Raw genomic sequence first — 23,703 nt, 5'->3', positions numbered from 1 at the left:
AAAAATCACAGCAAAAGGAAACAGAGAAGGGACTAATCCGCCACTCAAAGTCTTACCGGTGTTGAGCGAGCCTGTGATAAGTCTGAACAGGTACTGTGCGAACCTGAAGATTTCACGCTTGCACCTTTTTCTGCAGCTCATCTTTGCTCCTTGGGGGAGATGCTCGGAGAGGTCAGCGCAAATGGAGGACACTGGATTGAGGGTTTTAAAAAAAAAAAAAAAAAGAAAAGAAAAAGAAAGAAAGATGCCGGCAAAGACTTTGAAAGAGTCCCACGACAGGGCAAATGTCCTCTTCTCAGCTCCACTCCTCTGGCTGTGTCACTGTGGCCCTCGTGGCAGGAGTGATGATCATGAGAGTGGGCTCGTCTTTGCGTGGTTGTGTGTATATGTATCCGAGCTCCTCTGTTGCGCGGCTCCAGGGTACAACAACACGGGGATGTGTGCTCTTTTGTCAGGTCATTAATATTTGCTTACCGGCGGTTTACCTCCTGCTCTCTGAGGGGGAAGGAGAAGAGGGGCTTTTCTCTCTCTCTTCCTCCTCCAACATTCACTCCTCCTCTTTTTCAGACTTTTCCTGCAACTCCTCTCACTCTTCTCCTGTGTTACTACACTTAACAATACAGTGGTGATCCAGCGGGTCTCCTCTCCCTCTCAGACACACAAACAAACACACACTCCCACACTTGATCTCGTAGTGCGCCTGCTGCTCGCTCTACTCAGCACCATCTGTGGATGTTTTACCCTCACTGACGGTTGCCATGGAGGTGTGGCCTGATTGGCCCGAGAGGAGGAGGAGAAGAAGAAGAGAGATAGAAAGCACACAAGGAGGAGGAGGAGAGAAATAAAGGAGAATTAAGGGGAAAGTGTCCACCTCGGTGAATTGGCAATGACGGCACATCATGGCCCTGCCGCATGATGTGTAACTCAACCTTAAAACAATGAGTGACAGTTGTAACGGTACACCACAAGCAGTTGACATAAGGCAAGCGGTTGACAGAGTGACATCGCAAAAATCAAAAGTCAAGAGGCAGGAGGAGGGCGGAGAGAAAAGCTCAGGTTGGTGGTGTTTAACGCAACAAAATGTCAAGGTCAGTATTAATAATGACTGACAGGCTACGCCCAGTGTCTGTGATGACACATAAGACCAGCCAAGTGCATCATCTTCTCGACTAATTAGCCTGCACTGTACGTCAATTGCAGTCATCTATCAACGCCAAGCTCTCCCATCTGAGAAGCTTGTCATTAAGTCAAACCTTTAACCGTTTCCAGTCTTACTGCTGCAGTGAATTTACTCGAGTAAACGCTGCTAGAAATATTTTTGATTTAGCAAATGTCCATCAGGCTGACAGGTACGAGATATGATTTGGATTAAATATGCCTTGAAATGGGGCTATGACTCTACAGGTCACTTGGCAGAAAGGCATTTCTATTTTAGTGAATCCTGCTCAGTGCAGAGATTCTGCAGACTCTGACCTTGGAGTTCTTGTTAGCGTGTTATTCCACACACTTTCCAGGCAGGAATGAGCAGCAGGGGGTTTGTTCCAAGGAAAAGGAATACAACAAAAAAAAAAAATGTTCCTTGAGAAAAATAAAGACTTCAAAGACTTGTGTGAAACTTCTTACTGGGTCAAAGCAGCACAGAGAACTAGTACAGTGTCTTAATTAGGTGAATAATTTACAAGGTACCTGTGGGGCGTAGCAGTGCCTTTGTGACATGACTTGCTTTCACATTGGCAGCCACATTTCAATGAACAAACATTTTCAAAAATACTGTCTTCTTTAGTTGACCGCTCTCTAACCCCTGTCTCCCTTGGGCAAGTTTTCCGTTGTCACATGTCGCATATGCAGTTTCCATTGATCAATGGAGAAGATTTACCATTGAAACTCTTGGATATTTTGGAAAAACGGGTTCTCAATTCACAAAGAGATAGTCTTTTATTAGTGACTGCTGATTTTGCAACTTACTGCTAGCCAATTATTACTATTTCTTTAAGCTCATTACAAAATAACCTAATAAAAAGGGGTTTAAGTATGAACTTTAGGATGGTTACATGCTTGATATGCTAAAAGAGAAAAACAAAGAAAAGGTCCTGGTGTATGTTGCGGCTCAACAGCTAAGCTGACTAGGCTGGTTAGACAGACAAAGTTGTAAATGTTCTATGTTGATTTTTACAACCATTCGCTGAAAGATCCAAGCAGGCCTGCCTTATTACACGATCTAAATCATTGTTGTTTCTCAAAGTGAAGGCAACTTTAAAAACAGTAACATGCATAAAATGGAAGAGGAACAGAATGCTGTGTGAAATCAGTGGTCAGTGGCAGACTTAAACCCACAGTCCACATCCTGTGAGTCAGACTAGAAAGGCTTTAAATAGGGCATGCCCGATTATGCATTCAGGCTTACATTAGGTTCAAACTTTACGAGCCGCACCCACCTATTAACCCCCTGAGAAAGCTTCATTTCAGCATGTGTGCGACTCCATCACCTGTCATCCAGGCCCTGGTTTCCATTTCTATCCATGTTTCCGATAAACAAACACGCCTCAGAGGACTCTCTGGAGTAGCTACACTGGAGTATTTTCAGGTCACACATAAATGTGCGGGACAAAATGAGTTCAGTGTGGTTTGTCACTTCTCTATTTCGGAGGTGAACAGATGGCCGGCTGCTCACTTTAGTGATTTGCAAACCGCCCAAAACACATCATTCAGGTACACTGTGTTACTGGAAAACACTGCACTTAAAATAAAAGTCATATATTCTCCTACAAGCCTACAGATCACTCCGAAGGCCTCCCCAACCCCCTTGTTGAGTGTTAAGTGTGATGTGTGCAACAAATCACCACATTCCTTGTCCATATACAGTCAGGGAAAAACGCTCATGTTTACCTTAATGAGTATGTTCAAGGCAAAAAGTGAAATCTGGGGTTGAAACAAGCACAGATGCTGACAGCTCACGCGATATCTGGCTAAGTTTAAACACAACAACATATCCAAATGATATCTGGACAACATAAAGAGGGATTGTACTTTAAGAGGGTTTGCTGGAGGCACAGAAGCAAGTCCAACAACAGCATTATTCATTAATTTTAATATCTGCCATTAATTTAAAAGCATTACACCTATAGAATATCAATACACATCGGATTTTCTAGTCAACAAGACCTTTAAAAGGGCATTTAAAAGGAACAGAGCAATTTAAAGTTCGTAAAATTAACCTAATCTTAAATCATACTTCCATACTTTATCTGCTGGCTTTAGGGTTCCACTCTAACACTATCTTCTCCAGCTGAAAAAAAATATGATTCTTTCCAACAGCACAGCCAGTTATTGCTACAGAGATCCATCTGTATTGTTAAATTAATCGTAGCCTTGACACAGAATGACTCTCTGTTCTGAACTAACGTTGAGCAAGTAGTTGGCGTGATAAGGTCTGGACTGATTTCACCTCTGTTCCTGCAGAAGGATCTGAATCAAAGTTGCATGCCGTACAATATTAATAACATCTATTTGGTCTCACGGGCTTTCCAAAGTTCAGTTGAAGGAAAAAGGTACAGAGTGTAAAGATTATTTAGCTGGCTTCTTTCTAAATATCTTAAAATTGCATTGAAATGATCCTACCATTTCCCTCTTCATCTAGTATATAAAGCGCCTAAAGCAACATTTCTTATTTTCCAGACCTTGATGGAACAGGAGCTTTTTCATGTTACATTCTGCAGCAAGGAGCAACATGAAATAAGCTCCACTCAGGGAGAAGTTGACAGATATATTGATCCATCTAGAAAACACTGACTGCCGGTGCCCAGGGGTGAGAGGCACCATTACCACAAGAGGTTTTTCCCCCCTCCAACAGTGTGAGAGCAGTTTGTTCGGCTGAAAAACTGCAGAGAGCAGCTTGTCGAATTGTTTACATGCTAAATTTGCAGTAAAAAAAAAAAAAATCACCCATTCAAGATACAAACAGCAAGACAACTCTTACTGTTTGGAGGAAAAATGGATGATAGATTACTACCGCAGGAGGTCAGAAACTGGGAGCATTGGGAAAAGTGGCAACTAAATTGAACATCAAGAGCTGAGCCACATTCTGTAAAGTAGCCATCTGTCATCAAGTAGTGGAGTGTGCTTCACTGCGGTGGGTAAGTGCTCCACCTATTCACCTTATCCTGCTTGACAATACCCATAAAAAGGTCCTGAAAGCTGTTGGATTGAAGCACGACACTCTTGGCCATCTCCAGCATCATTCGTAGCTGTCACACTGGTCCTGTATGTACCAACAAAAACTAATGTCCAATCAAATGTTTCAGTTTTTAGGGGGGTTTCTTGTCGCAATTGAAGAGGTGCGCACCTTCAGAACAAAGCAATATTTTGGATTCACTCTATTGTGTCAATCAAATCAGCTCCTGACAAGAAAAAACAAACAATGACTGTTTTTTTTCCCTTGCCAATATCACAGGATGATCGCTGTTAATCACAGGTTCACCCTTTTCCATCTGCCAACCCTGACAAGGTCTCTGTGTAATCTGACAAAACCCAGCATGTCCATTCTCCACATGCCTGCTGCCACTGCTTGGTTTGCTGTGCGACTCCCTCAGCTCTGTGAGTCACGCATTATCCCAGCTATTTTCCCCATGTTGCCATCTTTACATACCATCTAACATTTCTAACTAAAGCCTGAAAATCCCATGTATAATATATACACTAATTATTGACATATTTTGTTCAATAACATATTTTATTTCTTCCTGACTGAATAAGATGGTGCAAATTCCTGTTTAGTAAAACCACTTTTGATCACATGTCCAATATTTCAATATGATTTTACCTATTCCCTCGGTATAATTGTGAGCATTACTTTTTACTGTGCTATTCTCATCATTTATTACTTATTCTACTTTAAATGTATCGGACTTCTATCTTATTGATTTTCTTTTTTTTTTTTAGGTGCTGCGTTTCTTATTTTTTGTCATTTTGCTTTTTCTGAGCAAAATCTGGAACAACAATTTCCTTCAGAATAAAGTTATATCTTGTCTTGCTGCAGACAAATCTATTCATAAAAATCTACTAAAATCCAGATGAATGACAACAGCTGTGACGTGAGATTGCCAGTGCTGATGACGCGAATGATGACAGAACTGTACGCAGACAATTGCCCAACCCTAATTCTCCCTCATTAACCACTACAATCTACTCGTACAGTATGTTGTTGCTGATTCATGAATTATTGAGTATTTTACTTAAGGGAGATTACTTTTCTACTGTCTAATGAATATTTATCAGTTTTCTATCAAATGACGCATCTACCTTTTGCATCATGGGAGTAGCAGACATGGAAAATTCATGAAGATGATTAAACTGCTATTTTCTACAATGCAAGAAACCTCATTAACAGCAAAGGTACAAAACGGAAGCTTGTCAGCCTCTACAGGTAAAGTATCTGCAGGCTGGCTTTGAGTGTGATGTCTTCCAGCACCTGAAGATATCACAGAACACCAGCATGCACTGAGAGGAGCACTATCTGCAGCTTTCAGGACTGTTGTTCAGTTTTGGTAAACAAGGCAAACGCCAAGATGCCATCAGCACAGTATAAAAATCTCTCAGGGACCCAAAGTCAAAGTAAACAGGAAGCTGATGCACACACACGTGGGGATCCAATGACAGAAACAGAAAGGCAATGACGGTTAGTTTTATTATTGCACCCAACACCTGGGCCACACTCTTGAGTCCAAACCATAGAAAATGTGGGGTTAATTGGATTTTTCATATTATATTCATGGCATTAGTTAATAAGCAAATTCTATCTTCTGAAAATTGTATCCACTGTGTATGAATTTGTGCGTTACTGCTGGAAGAAAATCCTTTACATGTATGTTATATTAATTTTGTTGGCCTAAATATCAATTATAGATATATTTTGTATAAAAAAATGAACAGTGTCTTTGTTGCTACAGTCCTAGAAAAAAAAGAAAATCCAAGAAGAACATTTTCAGCATCCTCAGTGGTAGCTTTGGTCCCCCTACCAAGCATCCACCTTTGAAAATATATTATACTCACTGCAAAAAGAACATTCCTATGATCGCACAAGCCTCCGTGCAAATGAGCATTGGTTCACCAGCCAATTTTTTTTCAATTGTTTTGTCAAAAGAAACACATTAGAAAAAGCATCTGCACACTACAACACATGACATTCTGCTGAGTACACAGAAAGCTGGAAGGAGACTAACTGCAGCATCGCTTCTGTTTACCGTTTTATATAGAAATAAATCTTGGGAGACTGGCTGCATAAACACTTCTACTGCAGCCCATTTCAACAGTGAGGAGAGAAATAACTGGAAACAGTAGATATACTGAAGACTGCCGGTGATGCACTTGAATCCAAACAGAACAGTTACGTCTGGGCTCTCTGCCCGGAATTGTTTACTGAAAACACATTTTTATGAGCCTTAAAATAAGGTGGTAACATGACAGATCACTGCCAAGTGCGCACAATGACAGTAAAATGACATTCTCACAGCAATGAGCTCGACAGTCATCTGCAGATAAATAACAAAAAATATCTTGGAAGATGAACAGCATGTGCTTTAGCAACAATCTCAGAATCCATATCCACTTTAACAGAGGCAGTAAAACCTACATCTAACGCGGCAAAAATTCAATTCGACACATTTTGGAGCGTCCAGGCTAAAATGACCAAAACACCTTATCAACATAGAGCCAAGCTTTTAAAAAGAACCTTCTTGTAAAGCAGAGGATGAGTGAGCTGTCGAGTTTCTCATTTATGTCCTGCTCATACTTTCAGTCAGGAAGTTCTGAGTGTAGTGCAGCTCTCGGCTGTCCACATGAGGTTTATAGTTTTGCTTAAAGGCAAATGCCTGCCAAAGTATAAAACACTTAAAGTTTAAAAGTTAATGGACCAAAATATATTTGCAAAGAAACAGATTGGATGAGCAGTATTATGTTTTGCTCGACTAAATCGCTTTTAATACTGGGCCTGGATGAAGACAGGAGTGCTGCCTCATGAGATGCAACACACTAAAGCTAACAAGCCAAATGGTTGCTATAGCAGCCTTAAAAGAGAGATTAAGCACTCACATGCTGTCAGTAGAAAAATGGGTGATCGATTTTGTTAATCTTTCATTAGAAAAAAGGTTAGCCGAGTTGTTAAGGCACACAAGGAAGAAAAAACGGCGACATTCGAGGAGGCCTTTGAACCCAGTGCAGACTAACAGCCTCATAAAACACATGATCAATGCTGCATCTTCTTCAGCAAACAAACTAGCATTCTGAGAGTTAAGGTGAAGATTCAAATCGCATCAAAGCAGACTTCAAACAATATACCAATGACTAATCAATGCGCAGTGACAGATAATTGTTTCTCCTTGTTGACTAAGACTAACTCAGCAGAAGAGCAGCGAATTGTCCTCTGACCCAGGAGGTAATAACGTGGTCATGTGTTTTTACTGAACCTTCACTCCAGCAAAAATGGATGCAACTGACCTGACACTAATCTGCAAATTATATTGTTTTTCTGCAAAATGTACAGAAATAGTAAAAATTGTTTTATTTTTTAAAAGTAATTTCTATTCAGAGTTTGTACATCACATTCTACCCCAGTTCAGTCGGACAGATTTCAATGTTTTGTCCGTATTTTATAAATTTCAACTCCAATCAAGTTAATTTCACCCTTTCAAATACTATCATAGCATTTAATAAGTGTTATTTTTGCACATCATTTCCATACATATGGAGCAGTAGGGACTTTTTTCCACATTCTAGTAGACTCAGTCGACCAGTATCACCCCATTTAATGGTGATGGAGTTGTGATTTTGCACTTATTCACCTACGATATCAGTATAATCACTGTTTAGCAATGATTAGAACAGATGACAATGCACCTACTAGGAGGTGGAGGAGGTCCCAGCTGGCCCATATGTATGGAAATGATGTATGATGATAACGGCCATTTAACAGACTGATAATGTTGGATGGTGATTTAATCAAATTGGTCCTTCTGTTCAAAAAATTCTACAAGTCTTCAAATCTGAGATGCCACAGCTGGCAAAAATCAAAACTGACTTTCTTTCAATTCACTAATCCTTTCAGTTTTCATATTAATACCATATACAGGTGAATGAATAATGAACTAAATGGAAGTGATCCAAAGACCACCACCTATAGGTGGTGAGAAAGATGCTCAGATGTAGGAAGTTGCTACACTTAAGTGTTGTTATTGAGCCAGTTGTTGCAAACAGTAATACTGATGATTCATTTAAAAGGCAGAGGCGAGAACTAACTTTAAATCATTAAAGGATTAAAAGAGTGTTTGAAGGGGGGAAAAAAACAGTTCATCCCATTCCATTAATGCTAACGTACACAGGGAATACAGGAATTGAGTGCTTTTGTGGAACAAAAACGTTAACAGTAGCTGTGACAATGCAGGGTGTCGTGGCAGATAAGAGGCAGGTCGATATCTCAGGACAGTAATGAATTGCTTATGACATCAGTGTACTAATGTTGGCGCAACTGCTCCCTTAAGGCACTTCCTGAAAAGCATATGTGAGGCCTCCTCATGATAAAATCCATTCGCCTGTTTTGTACGCACTTCACAGACAACGCCGATACAGTATGTACATTCTGCTTTACAGAATGATGGATCATCATGTCGAACATATGGCAGATTTCAAATGGTGCTCTGCCCGAATGCTTATCAAGATGCCCACCGCAGCCTGTCTTCATTGGCATTCATTACCATTCTTTAGAATTAGGCAGAGTTTGTTTCGAAAAGGTCATTATGGAAAATTGTACGTAATCTCCTTCATTATAAATCTGCTGATGGGATACTTATAACGGCACAGTGAAACCTGACATGCTATCTCCCTTCCCTCCCCAATGAGAGCGCAGTACTGTGTATCTCTGTCATTACTCCTTGGACTCGCTGCCGACGTTTTATCTGCACTCAGGTATCTTGCCGGGCTATTTGGGGAGATGAAGGCTCTCAAACAAGACACTGATAAGGGTGACTTGCTTTGTATATCCATTCATATCCAGCTGAAAAGTGGGCCTGTACAAGAAAACTCTTCACACAGAAACCTCAGCCCCCAAACAGGATGAACCTCCTCTTTAAATGCTTTATTTCTTCCCTCTCGCAGGCTCTGGAATATGAAAATTTACTTCCAGCTCTTTTTCAAGGGGCATTAGGTCTCATATTAATGCCTGCTGACAAAATCTACTTCCACACTGCAAGGCTTAATGCTCAATTCTGATTTACTGCAGAGATGTGATCTTTTTTTTTTTTGTTCCACACATTATGAACTCAGTATAGCCAATATCTAATACCAGTTTGAAAAGGTTGGATGTGCAAAATGAGCCACAAATTCCTCTTTTGTTGATGTCTTTAGATGTTTGAACCAATCCCTGAGGCTCTTAAGTTTGCAGTGACATTGGAGCCACATTCACCTGTGATCCTGTTGAGCCATTTCTTTTGAAATGCATTCAAATACGGGACACTTATGATGGGTGCTTGGAGTTTTGCTCGAAGCATTTCTCTAAATCCTTATGGAGGTCCTACACCTCATTATCCCTTCGCTGAACAATGTCCTTCATGCTTTCTTGCTAGTCCTGCCAACAATGTGTATGCTTGATCGCCGCCATTACGTTCATGACAAATAAAGTCCTAGAAGGACATAAAAGTTGTATGAATGTTAATATGACTTCTCAGAGCATAAAAGACTGGTATCAGAAGTTGAAAATGTCAGATTTTTTATCCTTCATTTATTGTCATTCAAAATCTAATCCAATCCAACAATGACACATTAATTTGGACCACCTTCACATGCATTTAGCATTTCAGTCACTGTCAAGGCAGCTCTTCACCTCTGGCTCCGAACCAGATTCAGCACTGCCTACATCTGTTAGCGGAGCAGGCGACCTTCTGTGTAATTTGTGGACTTATCCAAGAGCAAAGCATGCTGTCTTTCTTATAATGTAAGGGCAAAGAAGTTAATGCATGGGCCCCTGCAGCTTGATAACGCATACAGGTGACCTGCCTGCAAGCATCGCTGACGGGTGATGCTAATGCTTGAAATAATGCTTTTACTTAATAAAGAGTGGCATTTTGCACAGATGAGCACAGATGAAGTATCTTGTTAGCACGCATGCTAAAGCACTGTAAAGTTCCAGAGATCAATGAATGCAGCTGTATTCTTGAAGGGACTAAGTGGTTTTGAAACCAGTCTACTTTATGTGATCTACATATAATGTTGTCATTGCTTCATTTCATCCAACAAGGACTCCATCTGTGAGTGTATCACATTGTCACACAAATTTGTGTATACATATTCATATATCTGAATCTATCCCAACTGACTTTAGGACATGATATCAGGCATTTTTTCATGTCTTTGTTATATCTATTAGACAAAACAATAGTACATTAAACTAACAATTGAACAATAATCTGCACATTACTTGATAACAAAAATAACTGTCCACTGCAGGCAGAAACTGTTTTGTCTAATTTATTATACATGTGGTACGCTTTGGGTTACAACTTGCTCTGTATCAACGCCCCAAAACTGGCAATGAAGTACAGATCTGTGTAAAGCTACACATCTACACTTTTCCCATACCTATATAGTTGGTCCAAAACAAACCACACTCACATTGAATGAATGAATTGAATTGATATGGCAAAGCTAAAGTGTGTTCCAGTTTATAGGATTAGCATTACGAATTTACCAGCAATAAAGTCAATGTCCATTCCATGCCCCAACAGATCAGAGGTTTTTTGTCAGCAAAAGGAGAATCTATTAGGCATCAACCAAAAATCATGTAGAGTATAGTAACATACAATAAAAGAATTCCAGCAACAAACAATTAAGCGACTGCCTGTGTGTTCAAATAAATGGCGCATTACACTGCAATGAAAGGGACTTGACAAAAGCAGAGCATAGAAAGGTGACTGGATCACAAAACCGTGAGGTTTCCATCTGCTGCGTGGATAGTAACTGAGAAACATTAGAGTAAAACAAAATCCCAGATGACTACAACTCCTACATTACACAGCTTGAACATCAACTGGCACGATGAGCACTGCTAAGACGATGAATGTCAGCTTCCGGTGTTACAGCTCTTGCTCATCTTTAACTTTAAAAAAAATCCTTGCTGCAATGGATTTCAAGGGTATTTTGGGGTTTCTTGTGACATTTAACACCAGCCTAACTATATTACTGACACTGAAGAGCGTTGAGAGCAGAGACAAGAGAATGAAAAGGGAGGACAGAAGGAGGAAATCACAGTACATGTGAGTAATGAACGCATCGAGCCCAGGGACAGTAATGAACTTCATCCTCCCTTCTACAACCTCATCACTCAGCTTGATCAAGTGAGAGGTCAGCATTCATTTTCACAGAGAGCAAAAACAATAATGATCTGGAAAGCGTCAGTCCCTGATATTTACTGTTCCTCCGGCCAGCCAGGTCCTCAACTATGATGGCACAGTAAAGACGCAGACATCGTGAATCTCAAATCATTATCTGCAGGTGTCTGGATGGGGAAAAGGGGGCAGAGTGTGTCCACCAGGGAAATGTAGATGGCATTTAAATTGTGGTTTACACCGCAGAGTGCTGCTTCTGTTTGAAATGGAGTTGGTCCAGTGTTGCATGTTAAGGTAATGTCCCAGACTGTGAGGTTTTTGATTAACTTGCTTCTCTAAAGAAAAACCCATTCCTGCTACAAAAACAAAACTGCTGAAGCTTATGTTTCAAATATGAATTTATGACTAATTTTAAAGAGTTGATATGTGCTCTTAAATTTAAAAAGTATACTACTTCCTAGAAAATAACCATTATTTTAAAGGTGCAAATGCAAAAGAATGCCGCATGGAATTGCAGAAAGTATTCATGGCATGTCTGGTTGACTCCTAAATCTGGCCTGAAACACGCATAAAAAAGCAATGCATTTGGTTTCCCTAGTACAAACAACATAAAAAATGTCGATACATATGGACACAGCTTTATCTCCATATTTTCATTGCCAGCCATGAAATGCTCACAATGCTGTTGATAGAGTGGAATTAGATGCAAATCTTGGGTTTGAATGGAATCACAGATTTTCTCGGGCATCAATCTGGACATGCTGGCCAACCAATCTCCTTCCAGCTCAGTCTGCTGAGGAAGCTGCCACTCAAGCCTATTTTCTTCAAAGGAAAAATAAAAGCTTCTGTCTCACAAGAATTGAATATGCGCGCTTTAAATATTGTTACTTTGATACGCTTTCAAAATAATTGCATGACTGTTGTTGTAAATGGTACACATATGAGAGTGGGTTATGCAAATCTGAGTTTTCGCTCAAACTCTCCAGAGCACTCAGCGTGAGCCAATAAGAGGTAGAGCCAGGAAAGACCATCATTATATACGTACAGGATTTATATTATCAGTACAGGAAGGAAAATGACATCTCTTTGTTTGACTCTTGTCCCCCTTTTGTCCAGGAGAGTGAAATCATTGAACCAAAAGGAGCAAGTCTGAGCATTTGGGTGAAGTGTGAGCATTAATCCTGACATACTAAATCATTGATAAGAGCTATAGTGTGCTGGAGCAAATTCACCAAGGCCACCTTTTGTTGGCTCACTAATAATGTGGCAGAGGTAGCCCTGAGCATTGATGGAGAGGACCAGAAATACGAGGCTGGAGATTCAGTTTATGGCTGTGTGGGTGTTTTTTATTTGGAGCAGAACCACAGAGGCTCACTAACTACCATTGTTATGGACCATGCAGAGACTGGAGCAACTGAGGGAGCATTAAATAAAAGAACATGTAGCTCAAAAACTCAACCACACTGAACCTTGTCTGACTGGACAAGTCGCGGTCGACCACAGCTGATTCAACACTACATCAAACCTGCAGCCATGCTCGTGTCTCTTTGAGGTTGTACATACAGCGGTGCTTTGAGCTCACATGACATTTAATATTTAATTCTAAATACTCAATATTCATTTCACACACTACACTATTCGAAATGGATTTGCAAGTAAAATATGCGCTGAAGCAGGTACAGTAGGGGGAGCATAACATAACCTTGCTCAATATTCAAATCGCAGATGCCATTATATCACAAGTAAAGTCATTCTGAGTCCCCAGGGAACAATTAGGATTTGGTGAATAGTCTCTCGTATTATTAACAACCCCAGGGCAAAGACCGGGAAAATTACCTTATTCTGCAAGACGAGGCTTTTTTCCAGTGTGCCCCTCAAAAACTCTCCTTTCTTTAGTTTGAAGAGTTGACATATATCTCATTGTAGTTTGAGCTTTTCATAAACATCTATCAAGGGTTAAGGTGTTGCAGGAATTATTTCGGACCAAAAATGACACTTGAACAACCATGCTTCTGTAAAAACTGCATTGTGGAATAAATACAAGATAACCCTGTTAAGTAATTATCTGATTTATTTTCGCTAAGAATTCAAATAATTTAAAATATATTTAGCAAAAATTAAGAAATACAATATCTACTTTTGTGCATATACTACAAAATGTGCAATATAAATACTTCTCTCAGTATTTATATTCATGAAAGAATCTGTGAATTACCCTCATATGTGCAATACTGTTATTTATTGAACTAGTATTTAAGTATATTTAGATTTCTTTTTGGTGTTTCTGCTAATATTTCTTAAATGTTTGCACTACCCTCTTTCTTGTTGTAACAATGCACATTTTCCCATTGTTGGATTAATAAAAGCTTACCTTATCTTACCAGTTCCTAAAGCTTAAATGTCCGTTGATGCTTGGGCTTAACGTTTGGATTTGTGTGAGCTACAACTGTTCCCTGAATTTATCCCTAAGACAGCACTTCTCGTCAAACCTGGTGCAGTTTTGTCTTACGTCGTCTGGCAGCAGGCACTGCCTTCGAGGCTAAACCCAGGGAACAAAAGTCTAAGCAGTAAACACCAGAGATTACATGAAACACTGTAACATGATTGCTGGCAGCCAGACGTGCACGACGCGGATCTGTGTCTTTTTTTAGACGTATGTGCCCCGAGGTGAGTTTCCACCGTATACCTGCTTATATGCACCACTGCACCTGGACTCTAATTTTACCTGAATTCATTACAACATTCCCAGGACTGATAAAGATGGTGTGACAGTATTTGTACATTTCTAGGACATCTGTGTAAACTGAGCAGCAGCTTCCAACTACAGTCAACAAGTCACTCCAATCATGTAGATAAGTTACTGTTTTACATAAAAGCTTTAAGTCTCAAGTCTATATTGTGGGGAGTCTGGGGTATGTTTACTGCATAATTTTACGGGTTATTAGATAAAGGAAAAATGGTTCAGACTTATTTGCTTCATGTGTCCAACACATTTAGTCTAATCTAATTTACGCCTGGAAGCTGTGCAGCTGCTGAAAATTTGCAAACCTAATCTACGATGTGTTGTTCAGTGGCGGGATCGGAATATACTTCAAGTTGAAATATTACACACTCATGCCATCGACAAACTTTAAATTCACTTATTCGGCAGCTATTCGTGAAGGCTTCCTTTGAACCTTTTAACACTGGGGGGCAAAACGCTGTACTCTGTCTCTAGCGAAAAGCTATTTACTGAATGACTGCCCTGAAGATGAGAAAAATAAAACAATTTATTCGCTGCTGTGGGAATGGGCAAATTACATCCCACCACCATGGAGTACAGATGATCATTAGCCCTGAAATTACTGGGAGGCCATCAGGTTTGAAATTCATCAGCAGAAGTGGATTGCCAGTAAGCACTCCTATAAGTACAAGAAAATATATCACAAGGGGATTATGTGGTGGGCTATTGTCCGCTGTTTCGCAAAAGCGCGCCAATCCCTCAATTGATGGTTACTGGAAGCGACCATGTTTTCTTGTAAGCAGATATATCATTCAGAGTTCCAATGTATAGATGATGCACTAAATTGTGCAACAAAAAGCTGTTTATTTGCTGATTTAACAGCCCTCTTAATAATTCAAAGAGGCGGAACACTTAGTCTGGACCAATCCGGACTTGTACGCACACAGTCTGAGTGTAATGAAAAAGTATTATTACTCCATAATAGGCGCTGTAACTCAAGCAGGTTCCATTGTGTCAAACATGCAGCAAGGACTCAAATGAACAATTTATTCTCCTGAGTGGCTCTGTTAGTGTTAAGACAGAGTTAACTGTCATAACAAAGCGTATATTGTGCCATGCTAAAAAGCTCTGCAGGCCAGCTGAGAACCATCTCTTTTCCATGACCTCATTTTGTTTGGTTTTTCTTGCAGGAGGCCTAGTGTGGTTTGTTGACCCAATTTCCACAGGGGTCTGCTGATAGACCGACATGCACAAACTACGACAGTTACTTAAGAAGGATGGGCCTCGTTCCACTGGGAGCACTGATACTCCTGGTTTTACCCTCAAGTGAGAACAAATGGGACTGGTGCCATTAGCAGAGCAGCAAATATAGAGGTTGCCCTTAATGTGTTGCTGCATGGGTGAGAAATTCCCAACCTTGAAAGTGAGGAAAAACCTCCAACTGCCACTTAAAAAGACCATGCTGGATCTGAACAACGTTACCAAGAGACTAATAAGACACCCATTTCCCACTGTGCAGCAAAAAAAGAAGACCTTCAATTTGACATAAAGATAACAAAGTGATCTTTCTTTCACAGTAAGCTCTATGATAGCAACAGAAATGTAATTTTCAAAGAGCAAGGCATAGATTGGAGTTTCAAAGAAAATTGACAAATTGTGTTTTGGGCTGACAAAAAAATTACATTTTATGTCCAATATAGGACTCAGTATATGGCAATATTGGCAATATATAGTAAAATGTCCATTTTGGTAACAAAAACGACTTTTTCAGTAACACAATGACGAAATTGTTGTTTCTGCTCTTTGTTCTCTTGTTCTTCTTGTTATTAGTGTGACTTACAACGGAAAATCCATGATAATTTTTTTAATAACTAATTTAAAAAACATTTCTAATATCAATAAGCCACACATGAAGAGAAGCAGTAGGGATATTGCCACATTTTTTGGACCTGCCAGAAGATTTCATTAGTTTGAGGTAATATCTGCAGAATCACACAGCAGATTCTTGGACTACAGATCCTGCTGGTTTGTATGTCACTTTATTTGGGAGAGCTGCCAGAAGGAATAAGAGGAAATGACAGATGCCTCCTGAAAATAATCACTGCGGCAGCTAAATAAGCAATCACTCGTAAATGGTTACGGCCCAACACACCCACAGCAGATAACTGTCTCGAAATCATCAAAGAGGTTCAAGAGATGGAAAGATTAACTCTTCCTACTACGACTGAGAAATGATTTATAGACTGCAAGATGTACAAATGGAAAATGTATTTGTTGGAATAGGGAGTGTGGTTGGTGGTTCACCTCGACATCCAATGCGGCTTAAAATTTCATTTACCGTCCTTTTGCTGTATGTCAATCATGATTAATTATATGCAGTTTATGTAGAGAAGTCTAAGGGCCTGCTGTCCAAACCCCATTAGACAGAATATTTGTAAAAGGATGTTGTAGAAGTCATGGTGTCCTGCAGTTTCAAGAAGTTTTAGTCACATTTTTATTCAGTGTGGTCTCATTTTTACCTAAACAATAAAGTCCTGCACCATAATTCTTACTTTTTTATTAAATCAAGTGCAACAGGTGCTACCAACGCTTGGAAAAATGGTGTTGTCATACACTATAGATACTTTATTAGTCACATTTTAAGATGTTTCCATACTTGTCCATCTGATGTCTGTAAACACAGCATACAGTTCAGCCAAACAGTTGCTGAATTGGCAACTGAGTTACTAATGGTTTCATGGTTGCACCAAGAGGAGCAGATATTTTTTTTAGTTTGTAGCAGAACTGGGTTAGTGCAAACGATTTATTTTATATAAAATTTCTAAATTAGACAGGTTGAATAATGGGATTTTTCTGAGTACCATGATTTTAAGCTGAGATTTGGATCATTTTCCAAATGGAATTGCAGTTAAGAGATGAGTAGTTTATGGTTTTACAGTTTTTGACTCTGATAAATGGTGTCAATTCTGCGATATTAAAAAGAATAAGATATGTTGCAAACCCACTGGTGGGTTTTGGGGCTCAGTGGGATACGTTCTTAATAATATCTGCATAAAAGTAATAGTCTGTTTTTTTTTTTTTTTTGGCATAACCCTTAGCATGGCAGCAGTTAGTCCACCACAGGAGTCCAAATGTGCAATTTTCCTCTGGTGTTAAAATGCTCTTTTTCAATAGAAATAATCCTCTTCAAAGTTACAGCACTACACATATTTTTCATAACTTAAACACAAATACGCAAAATTGTCTGCACTAGCTCCAGTCTGATCAATGAATAAGTAAAGAGGGGTATGACTATGATGAAGCATTCAACAGAAGCTTTTAATGCAACAGTTTTGGATTCTCTGTACTACAAACACATTTACATTCAAACTAAACGCAGTTTTCTGTTACTCAGCCCTTTGCTTTCATACACAGACTACAGATCTGAAACATGAACTTTTGTCCTTTAACTTTGGTGTTGTTTATGTGTTCGTTGCTAACATACTGCCTTACATGTCCAGGTTTATCAGAGCAGCTGCGGCAGGATCCAGTCTGTTCAACAGATTTCTGCTGGTGTCTCAAAGGAACAGGTTTTTATTCTGTTGCAGCCTGCCAGCTTTGAGCTGTAAAAATCTAACTTTTCTCTGCCATTTCAGACAGAATTCCACCTCCAGCCATCTGTCTCTGTCTCCTTTCCTATTCGTGCATGGTCCTTATCTACTCCTCGCACGTGTCTCTTGCTAATTACTCTACCCTTTCTCTCTCATATCCTCTATTGTCTCAAATGTCTTTCTCTATGTCTTCTATTCTTCACTTTGCACTATGGATCTGCTCACAGATGTCCCTCTTGGTTGCAGTGTTAGCACTGCTGTAAGGATGATTCCACTTCTACAGTATCAAACTCTGCTCACGGGCTCAACTACAGGGAACTGGCACATAAAGTACAGACAAACTGGGAGAGAAGGCTTTCAATTCAAACCCAAATAGTATTGAAATCCCTTGGAAAGCTGGAATCGCTCTCAAAGCCTGCCAGAATGTGATTTGTATTTTAACGGAATTTTGGCTTAAAAAGTTTTCCATTTCGCATTATGACAACTTGTGCTCAGCAGAGGGGAGAACCTTGTATCTGTAGATCAGAGTGTAGGACAGTAATAATGGAAGCAAACTCCAGCCAAATGTATCTGCTGTACTACCAGGGTGGTGAATCGACTTCTTAATGAGGCTGCATCATTTAATTATTAATTTTGGTCTGACTCAAGAGTGCAAACATGTATTCTTAAAAAGGAAAAGCTTTCTTTGCAGACTAATTATAACATCCTGAATCAATATCATATTATTTTATTACTCAATTAACAAAATTGTAAATGTCAAACAGATTCCTGCCAAGATATGAAGCACAATAAAACCAGGATCACCTGACAGTCTTTTATAAAGCACCTTGAAATTATGTCAGTTGAGTGCACTAAGTATTGGCTTTTCCCTTTAATTTTCAAAATTGCATCTCAATTTGAATCATGTTACTTGTTTGCTCTATCCAATGGCAGTTGAGCAGTATTATTTCTTTCAGCACAGATTTTATGCGACCACAAAACTGCCAAAAACAATTATTTTTACTTTTGAAATTAAATTAACATTTATTATTCAGTCAGATCAGATGGCAATTAAACTTGTCCAATTCATTTAGTAAAAGTAATTTAAACCAAAACTAAAACCTGCTTTCAGATTTATATCACAAAATGACATGTCCATAGATCAATTATGACATTTTTCTATTGTGCAATCCTGACACACATACACAGTAATTCACAGATAAGCAAGAAGAACTGAAATTCTGTCATTTGGGAGCAGCTACACTGTTAAATTGCTGTTTCACTGGGATGCTCCCAGTAGGATTTCAATCTCATTCCTGTTTCTTCCCACAGTGACAGCTTGATACAAGCCACACCTTGTGCAGACATGTCACTATGTCATATGATGTGCATGTCATGGAAAAAACATTAGATTGTGACGGAGATGTTCTGAACTAAAGGCTGTTTTAATCATCAAATCAGCATTAAAAAAGATGTTTGTGTTTTTTTCTTTTCGCACATATTGGGAACTACTACACAAGCTGTCAAAAATGCTGCATTATGACATTGCTTTCCTTAGATTCTTGGATCATTAGGTTTGAATTTCAGTAGCCTGTGGCTGCTGCCTTTGGTAACTACAGATTTATTGCAAAAAGCTGCTCCTGTTGGAGGAAACATAAAACATCTGTTTGTGACAGAGGTGAGTAAGGTGTGTAGTAAGGACATACATGGAGCCAAATTATAGGGAAAAAAAAGTAAAAATCTATCATTTAATGAACAGGGCATAGATTAGACTATCCATTTTGTTTCTTGTTAAAATAATTACTTTGCAAAGCTAGAAGAAACTTTAAAAAGTCTTTACCCAAAGCACCCAAATACCCAGAAATACCTCATTACAGTGAGCCAGAGATGCTGAACCTTTCATATTGAACATTAAATACATCACAGCTTATTAGACACCATCTCAGGGGGAAATTCGAATGAACCCTCGTGGTCTTTCAGGATTGCTAGTGAACCTCTGCCTGCTGCTTGGATGGTGCCTGACAAAGGCAGCAGAGATAAATAACACCATGATAGGGACAGGTGTGTTAAAGCCAACTGACACAGACACAAGAAAGTCATTTCTGCCCTGCAGCAGCCAAAAGGCTTACGAGGTTTCACTGCTCTGGGTATCAATCAGGAGGGCCTATTTATAGAGGGCCAGGCTGCAGCTAGAATACAAACACTCGACTGAAGTAGGTTACCAGCGTACCACTGTATCACCAGCAGACACGAAGAGAAAGGAGGACGTGAGGAGAAAACAAGATAGCCAGGTTAAAGGTAAGTCATGAGCAGCTCATGATTAATGACATCCACAACTTCATGCCAACTTTTCCTGGAGTAAATTCATTATCGACATACACATGCAAATTTCTTCTTTCTACTGTATTTAATAAGAACGTTTTCTGTCTTGTCCTTTGCTGCTGCTTGTCTGATTTTCCTCATTGAAATTTATATTTGTCTTTTTTTTAAAATTTTTTTTTTTAAACAATAAATGGTTTGCATAAATGTATAAAATCCTGCGCACAATTTCCGAGTGTCAAAGGTGGCACCTTCAGTTTGCCTATAGATATTCAGCTGAAAAAACAATCTACTGGTCTTACGGTCTACATTTTACCACATAATCTTCTCCAGTATATGGAGTCTGCAGTGTCACATTGCTCATGTTTAAATTTCCATTTTTTCAAAGTATTATTTTTCTCTCTCATGATGATGACTAAATGGCATAAGAATCATTGATGTGCTGTATCTTGGATAAAACTGTAGTTAAACCTCAGCAAAGACAATCAGTTTACAGCGATACAAAACTACAGAAAACAGCAAAAATATTTATGGTTCAAGCTGAAAGAGTGAATCGACTCCACAAACTGTACTGTCTAGTTCACTCATTAGAAGTATTACTAATATGGTTATGAAAACAGCTGAATAATGCCCTTCCTCAGTGGCTTAACATCCAGTGTTTTGTTCTGAGGACTAAAACGAAGTATATATACACAATGTTCATCAAAATCATTAATTTTATAACACAAGCTATCTTTCACAAGTTGCCCAACTTTGTAAGTGCAATATGAATTAGTTGGAATATCACTTCTGTAGATTAATCAACTGACAAAATGTTTTGTCATTGATTCTGACAAAAATTTCCAATCAATTCTCATTGATTGGAGGCTATTTCTTAAGAGAGTATGTCGATAATAAACTGGTTTATACTTCGGAAATAGGAATATCTTCCATTTTTCTTGGTCTTTGATGGTAGTAAAATAAATATTGGACTGTTGGGTGGTGATTTCAATACATCAGCTTGGGCTCTGCAAAACTGTGATGATGCTTTTCACTTCATTTTACACTCTACATACTAAACAACTCATCAAAGAAATATTCTATAGAGCAATAAATAATCAAAATGATTTTAAGTTAATGCTTCAATTGTTATTTGTATTTCAAGATTTCATAGCTATTTATTTTTAAAATTTTAGTTTAAATTTGACTTCTCTTCAATGTGTCCAAGTTTAAGAGGGCTGTGCCTTTTGTGCTACTATTGTAAATACCCCGAAAAAAATGAAGCAAGAGAATCAATAAGACTGGTGACGAAAACACAAGAGCTAGACCATATACGTTTAAACCATAATTGAACCAAGGAGAGACTTATTTGTGAATGTAATGAGACATTTCTTAATAGTTAGCTGATAATTTGGTAAAACGTTCTTTACATTTAGTTTATATGCGTTGCTATGATAGATTATGTGTTTGTTTATGACAACCTAAGATGCTGCAAATGTGAATGGCTCATTCCAACACACTCTTTTTGATTGATTAAGTAGAGAAAATAATGGTGTTTTATTCCTTTTTGGTGGGTCTTCAGGCACACTGGGGACGCATACAGGGAATCAGATTCCAAAAAATTAAAACATGAACTTTGTATATTAGACAACCTAAATTAAAGGTGGGGTTTGTGATTCTGGAGTAAGATCTCTGATATTTAGATAGTTTAGATGTGTGAGAGTTACCCTCCACCTCTGGCCTTGCTTTCAACCTATCCTGTGCATGAGTTGGAATATGCACGAGACACACTGGAATAGTGTAGTGTTGATCACTTAGAGCCACTTTGTTTGTTTCCCATTAACAAAGCCAGGGCTATGAGCCAACATTGGATTTACAAAAATATGAAAAATTCAACGCGCACACACAGAACGGACAGCTAGCAGACCATGAAGAGATGTTAACCGAATTTAATTGATTACCAAAACTGATTTTCTGTCAACTGACTAATCTATGTTTCAGCAGTACACGTGGTGTGCCTTCAGAAAGACACACTGTCAAGTCTATGGAAAAACACCTGCATGTGGCAAGAAATGCATCTTTAATGACGTGTAGAATGAGTTCCTCGTGTAGCTGGGACCGCAGGCCCCGGCTGGGTTACAGCTGAGGCCAGTACACAGTCACGTGTTGAACTGTCCGGCATCTCGGTTAACTGTATCCAATTGACAGGATGGAGTGTGAGTGTCATTGTCTCTCAACAGGCTACTTTAAAGTGTTTTACAAACAACATGGTTCACCGGGGTTGCCTATTCTCCAACTAATCCTCGGCTATTAGCTGCTAATCCCTGTTTATCAACAGAGGGGTGCAGGTCGAGGCCGGAGCTGAGAAAGAGAATGGCAGACCCACTGTGGTGTGACATAATGGAAAGTGCTTCTCAGACGATGTGTGCTTGGACTTGGTGAGAATTAAGCCATATATAGAGTTATTAGGGAGGGCACTCACAGCATTACGCAATTACTAGCACATAGTTTATGCACTGAATTTATTCTCTGAGCTGAAAAAACATTCATTTTAATACTGTACAAAACAATGTGTCCAACTGAACAAAGCCCAGCTGCTATTACACCTCTGCAAGTGAAATATACGCAACATTACAAATATACAGAGAAAGCATTTCAACTAATTCTTCATCATCATCTTGGAGCCCGTTTGTTGTAAACAGCATGTCCTCCCTGGCTGTCACCAGTACTAGCTAGCACTATGAATAAGATTAATGTCAGGGAAAGATATCACTGTTGGATCCCCTCCACTCATTCTCCAGCAGCCATTTTCACAACATATGAATCAAATGAATGACAACACTAGGACACGTCTGCATCTCAAGAAGCCAGCAGTCTCTGGGCAATCGCTCATTTTATTCCCCTTCTTTTCCCAACTGAGAGGCAGCATGCTGCCTTAACTTCCCCCTTAATCCATCATTGCCTTTTCCCATTTCCACCTTAGTCCTACAGAGGCTCGCACTCTTGACCAAGTGGGAAAACAGATTAAAATGGAAAGAGAGTTGCTTTACCAAAAGCAGACATTTGCCCTAAAGCTACTGGTCGATTTGTGATTTCTCATTGAAGAAAATGTGTGGAGGATATCAGTGGACAGAACTATGCTCATCAAGGACACACACCCCAGGACTCATGATGATATCTAACACATTCTTCAAGATACAGCAACATGACATTATATCTCAAGGTTTATGGGTCCTTTAAGCAATAAGCTTCACCATGGTGTTGGATGTGGTATCACACAGCGAGAAAATTTGCAGTTAATTGCAAATTAGCGAGGAGAAGCAGAGGGATTTGGCCACAAAAAAAAAAAAAAAAGGTGGCAATTTATCTTAACGTGAAGAATTTAAAAATCTAGAGGGTTTTTTTTGGTCTGAGGAACAACATCCTCATGAGGATTCATTACCAGTGACTTGGCCCAAGCAGAGGTAAATCAAATTGGCCAGTTCTGTGCTTTTTGGAGGACATGACCCTGAAATGGAGTCTCAAGGTGGTGGGGTTATATAGCTGCAGAGGTAAAGCTATGGAGAGTACTACAGCAGCATACAAGTGAATGGACTATAGAAAAAAAGAAACTGGGACAAGGAAATGCAAGTTTATATTGCATATCAAAAGCTATGGTGATTGTGGGTCGGCAGGTGGAATAAAATTGGAATTAAATGACAATTGCACTCTAGACTTTTCACTGGGCGACTTCTTAAAATACATA

At 39.2% G+C, this 23,703-nt stretch overlaps 1 protein-coding gene across 3 annotated transcripts in view; it reads right to left on the bottom strand.

The window, feature by feature from the left end:
* Positions 1 to 23,703, bottom strand: part of kcnip4a (potassium voltage-gated channel interacting protein 4a) — a 140,496-nt gene that overhangs the window by 94,845 nt on the left and 21,948 nt on the right. The window contains exon 1 of one of the 3 annotated variants that reach the window (XM_023263538.3): positions 57 to 726. The exons of the other annotated variants lie outside the window; for them this stretch is intronic. Within the exon in view, the coding sequence (XP_023119306.1) occupies positions 57 to 141 (85 nt within the window). The 5' untranslated portion in view covers positions 142 to 726. Of the gene's footprint in view, positions 1 to 56; positions 727 to 23,703 lie in introns of those variants that run through there. 3 annotated transcript variants of the gene reach the window in all.

This window comes from Amphiprion ocellaris, chromosome 23 (genome assembly GCF_022539595.1).
Source record: "Amphiprion ocellaris isolate individual 3 ecotype Okinawa chromosome 23, ASM2253959v1, whole genome shotgun sequence".
Taxonomy (NCBI): Eukaryota; Metazoa; Chordata; class Actinopteri; family Pomacentridae; genus Amphiprion; species Amphiprion ocellaris.
This window is presented reverse-complemented; position numbering and strand designations above follow the sequence as displayed.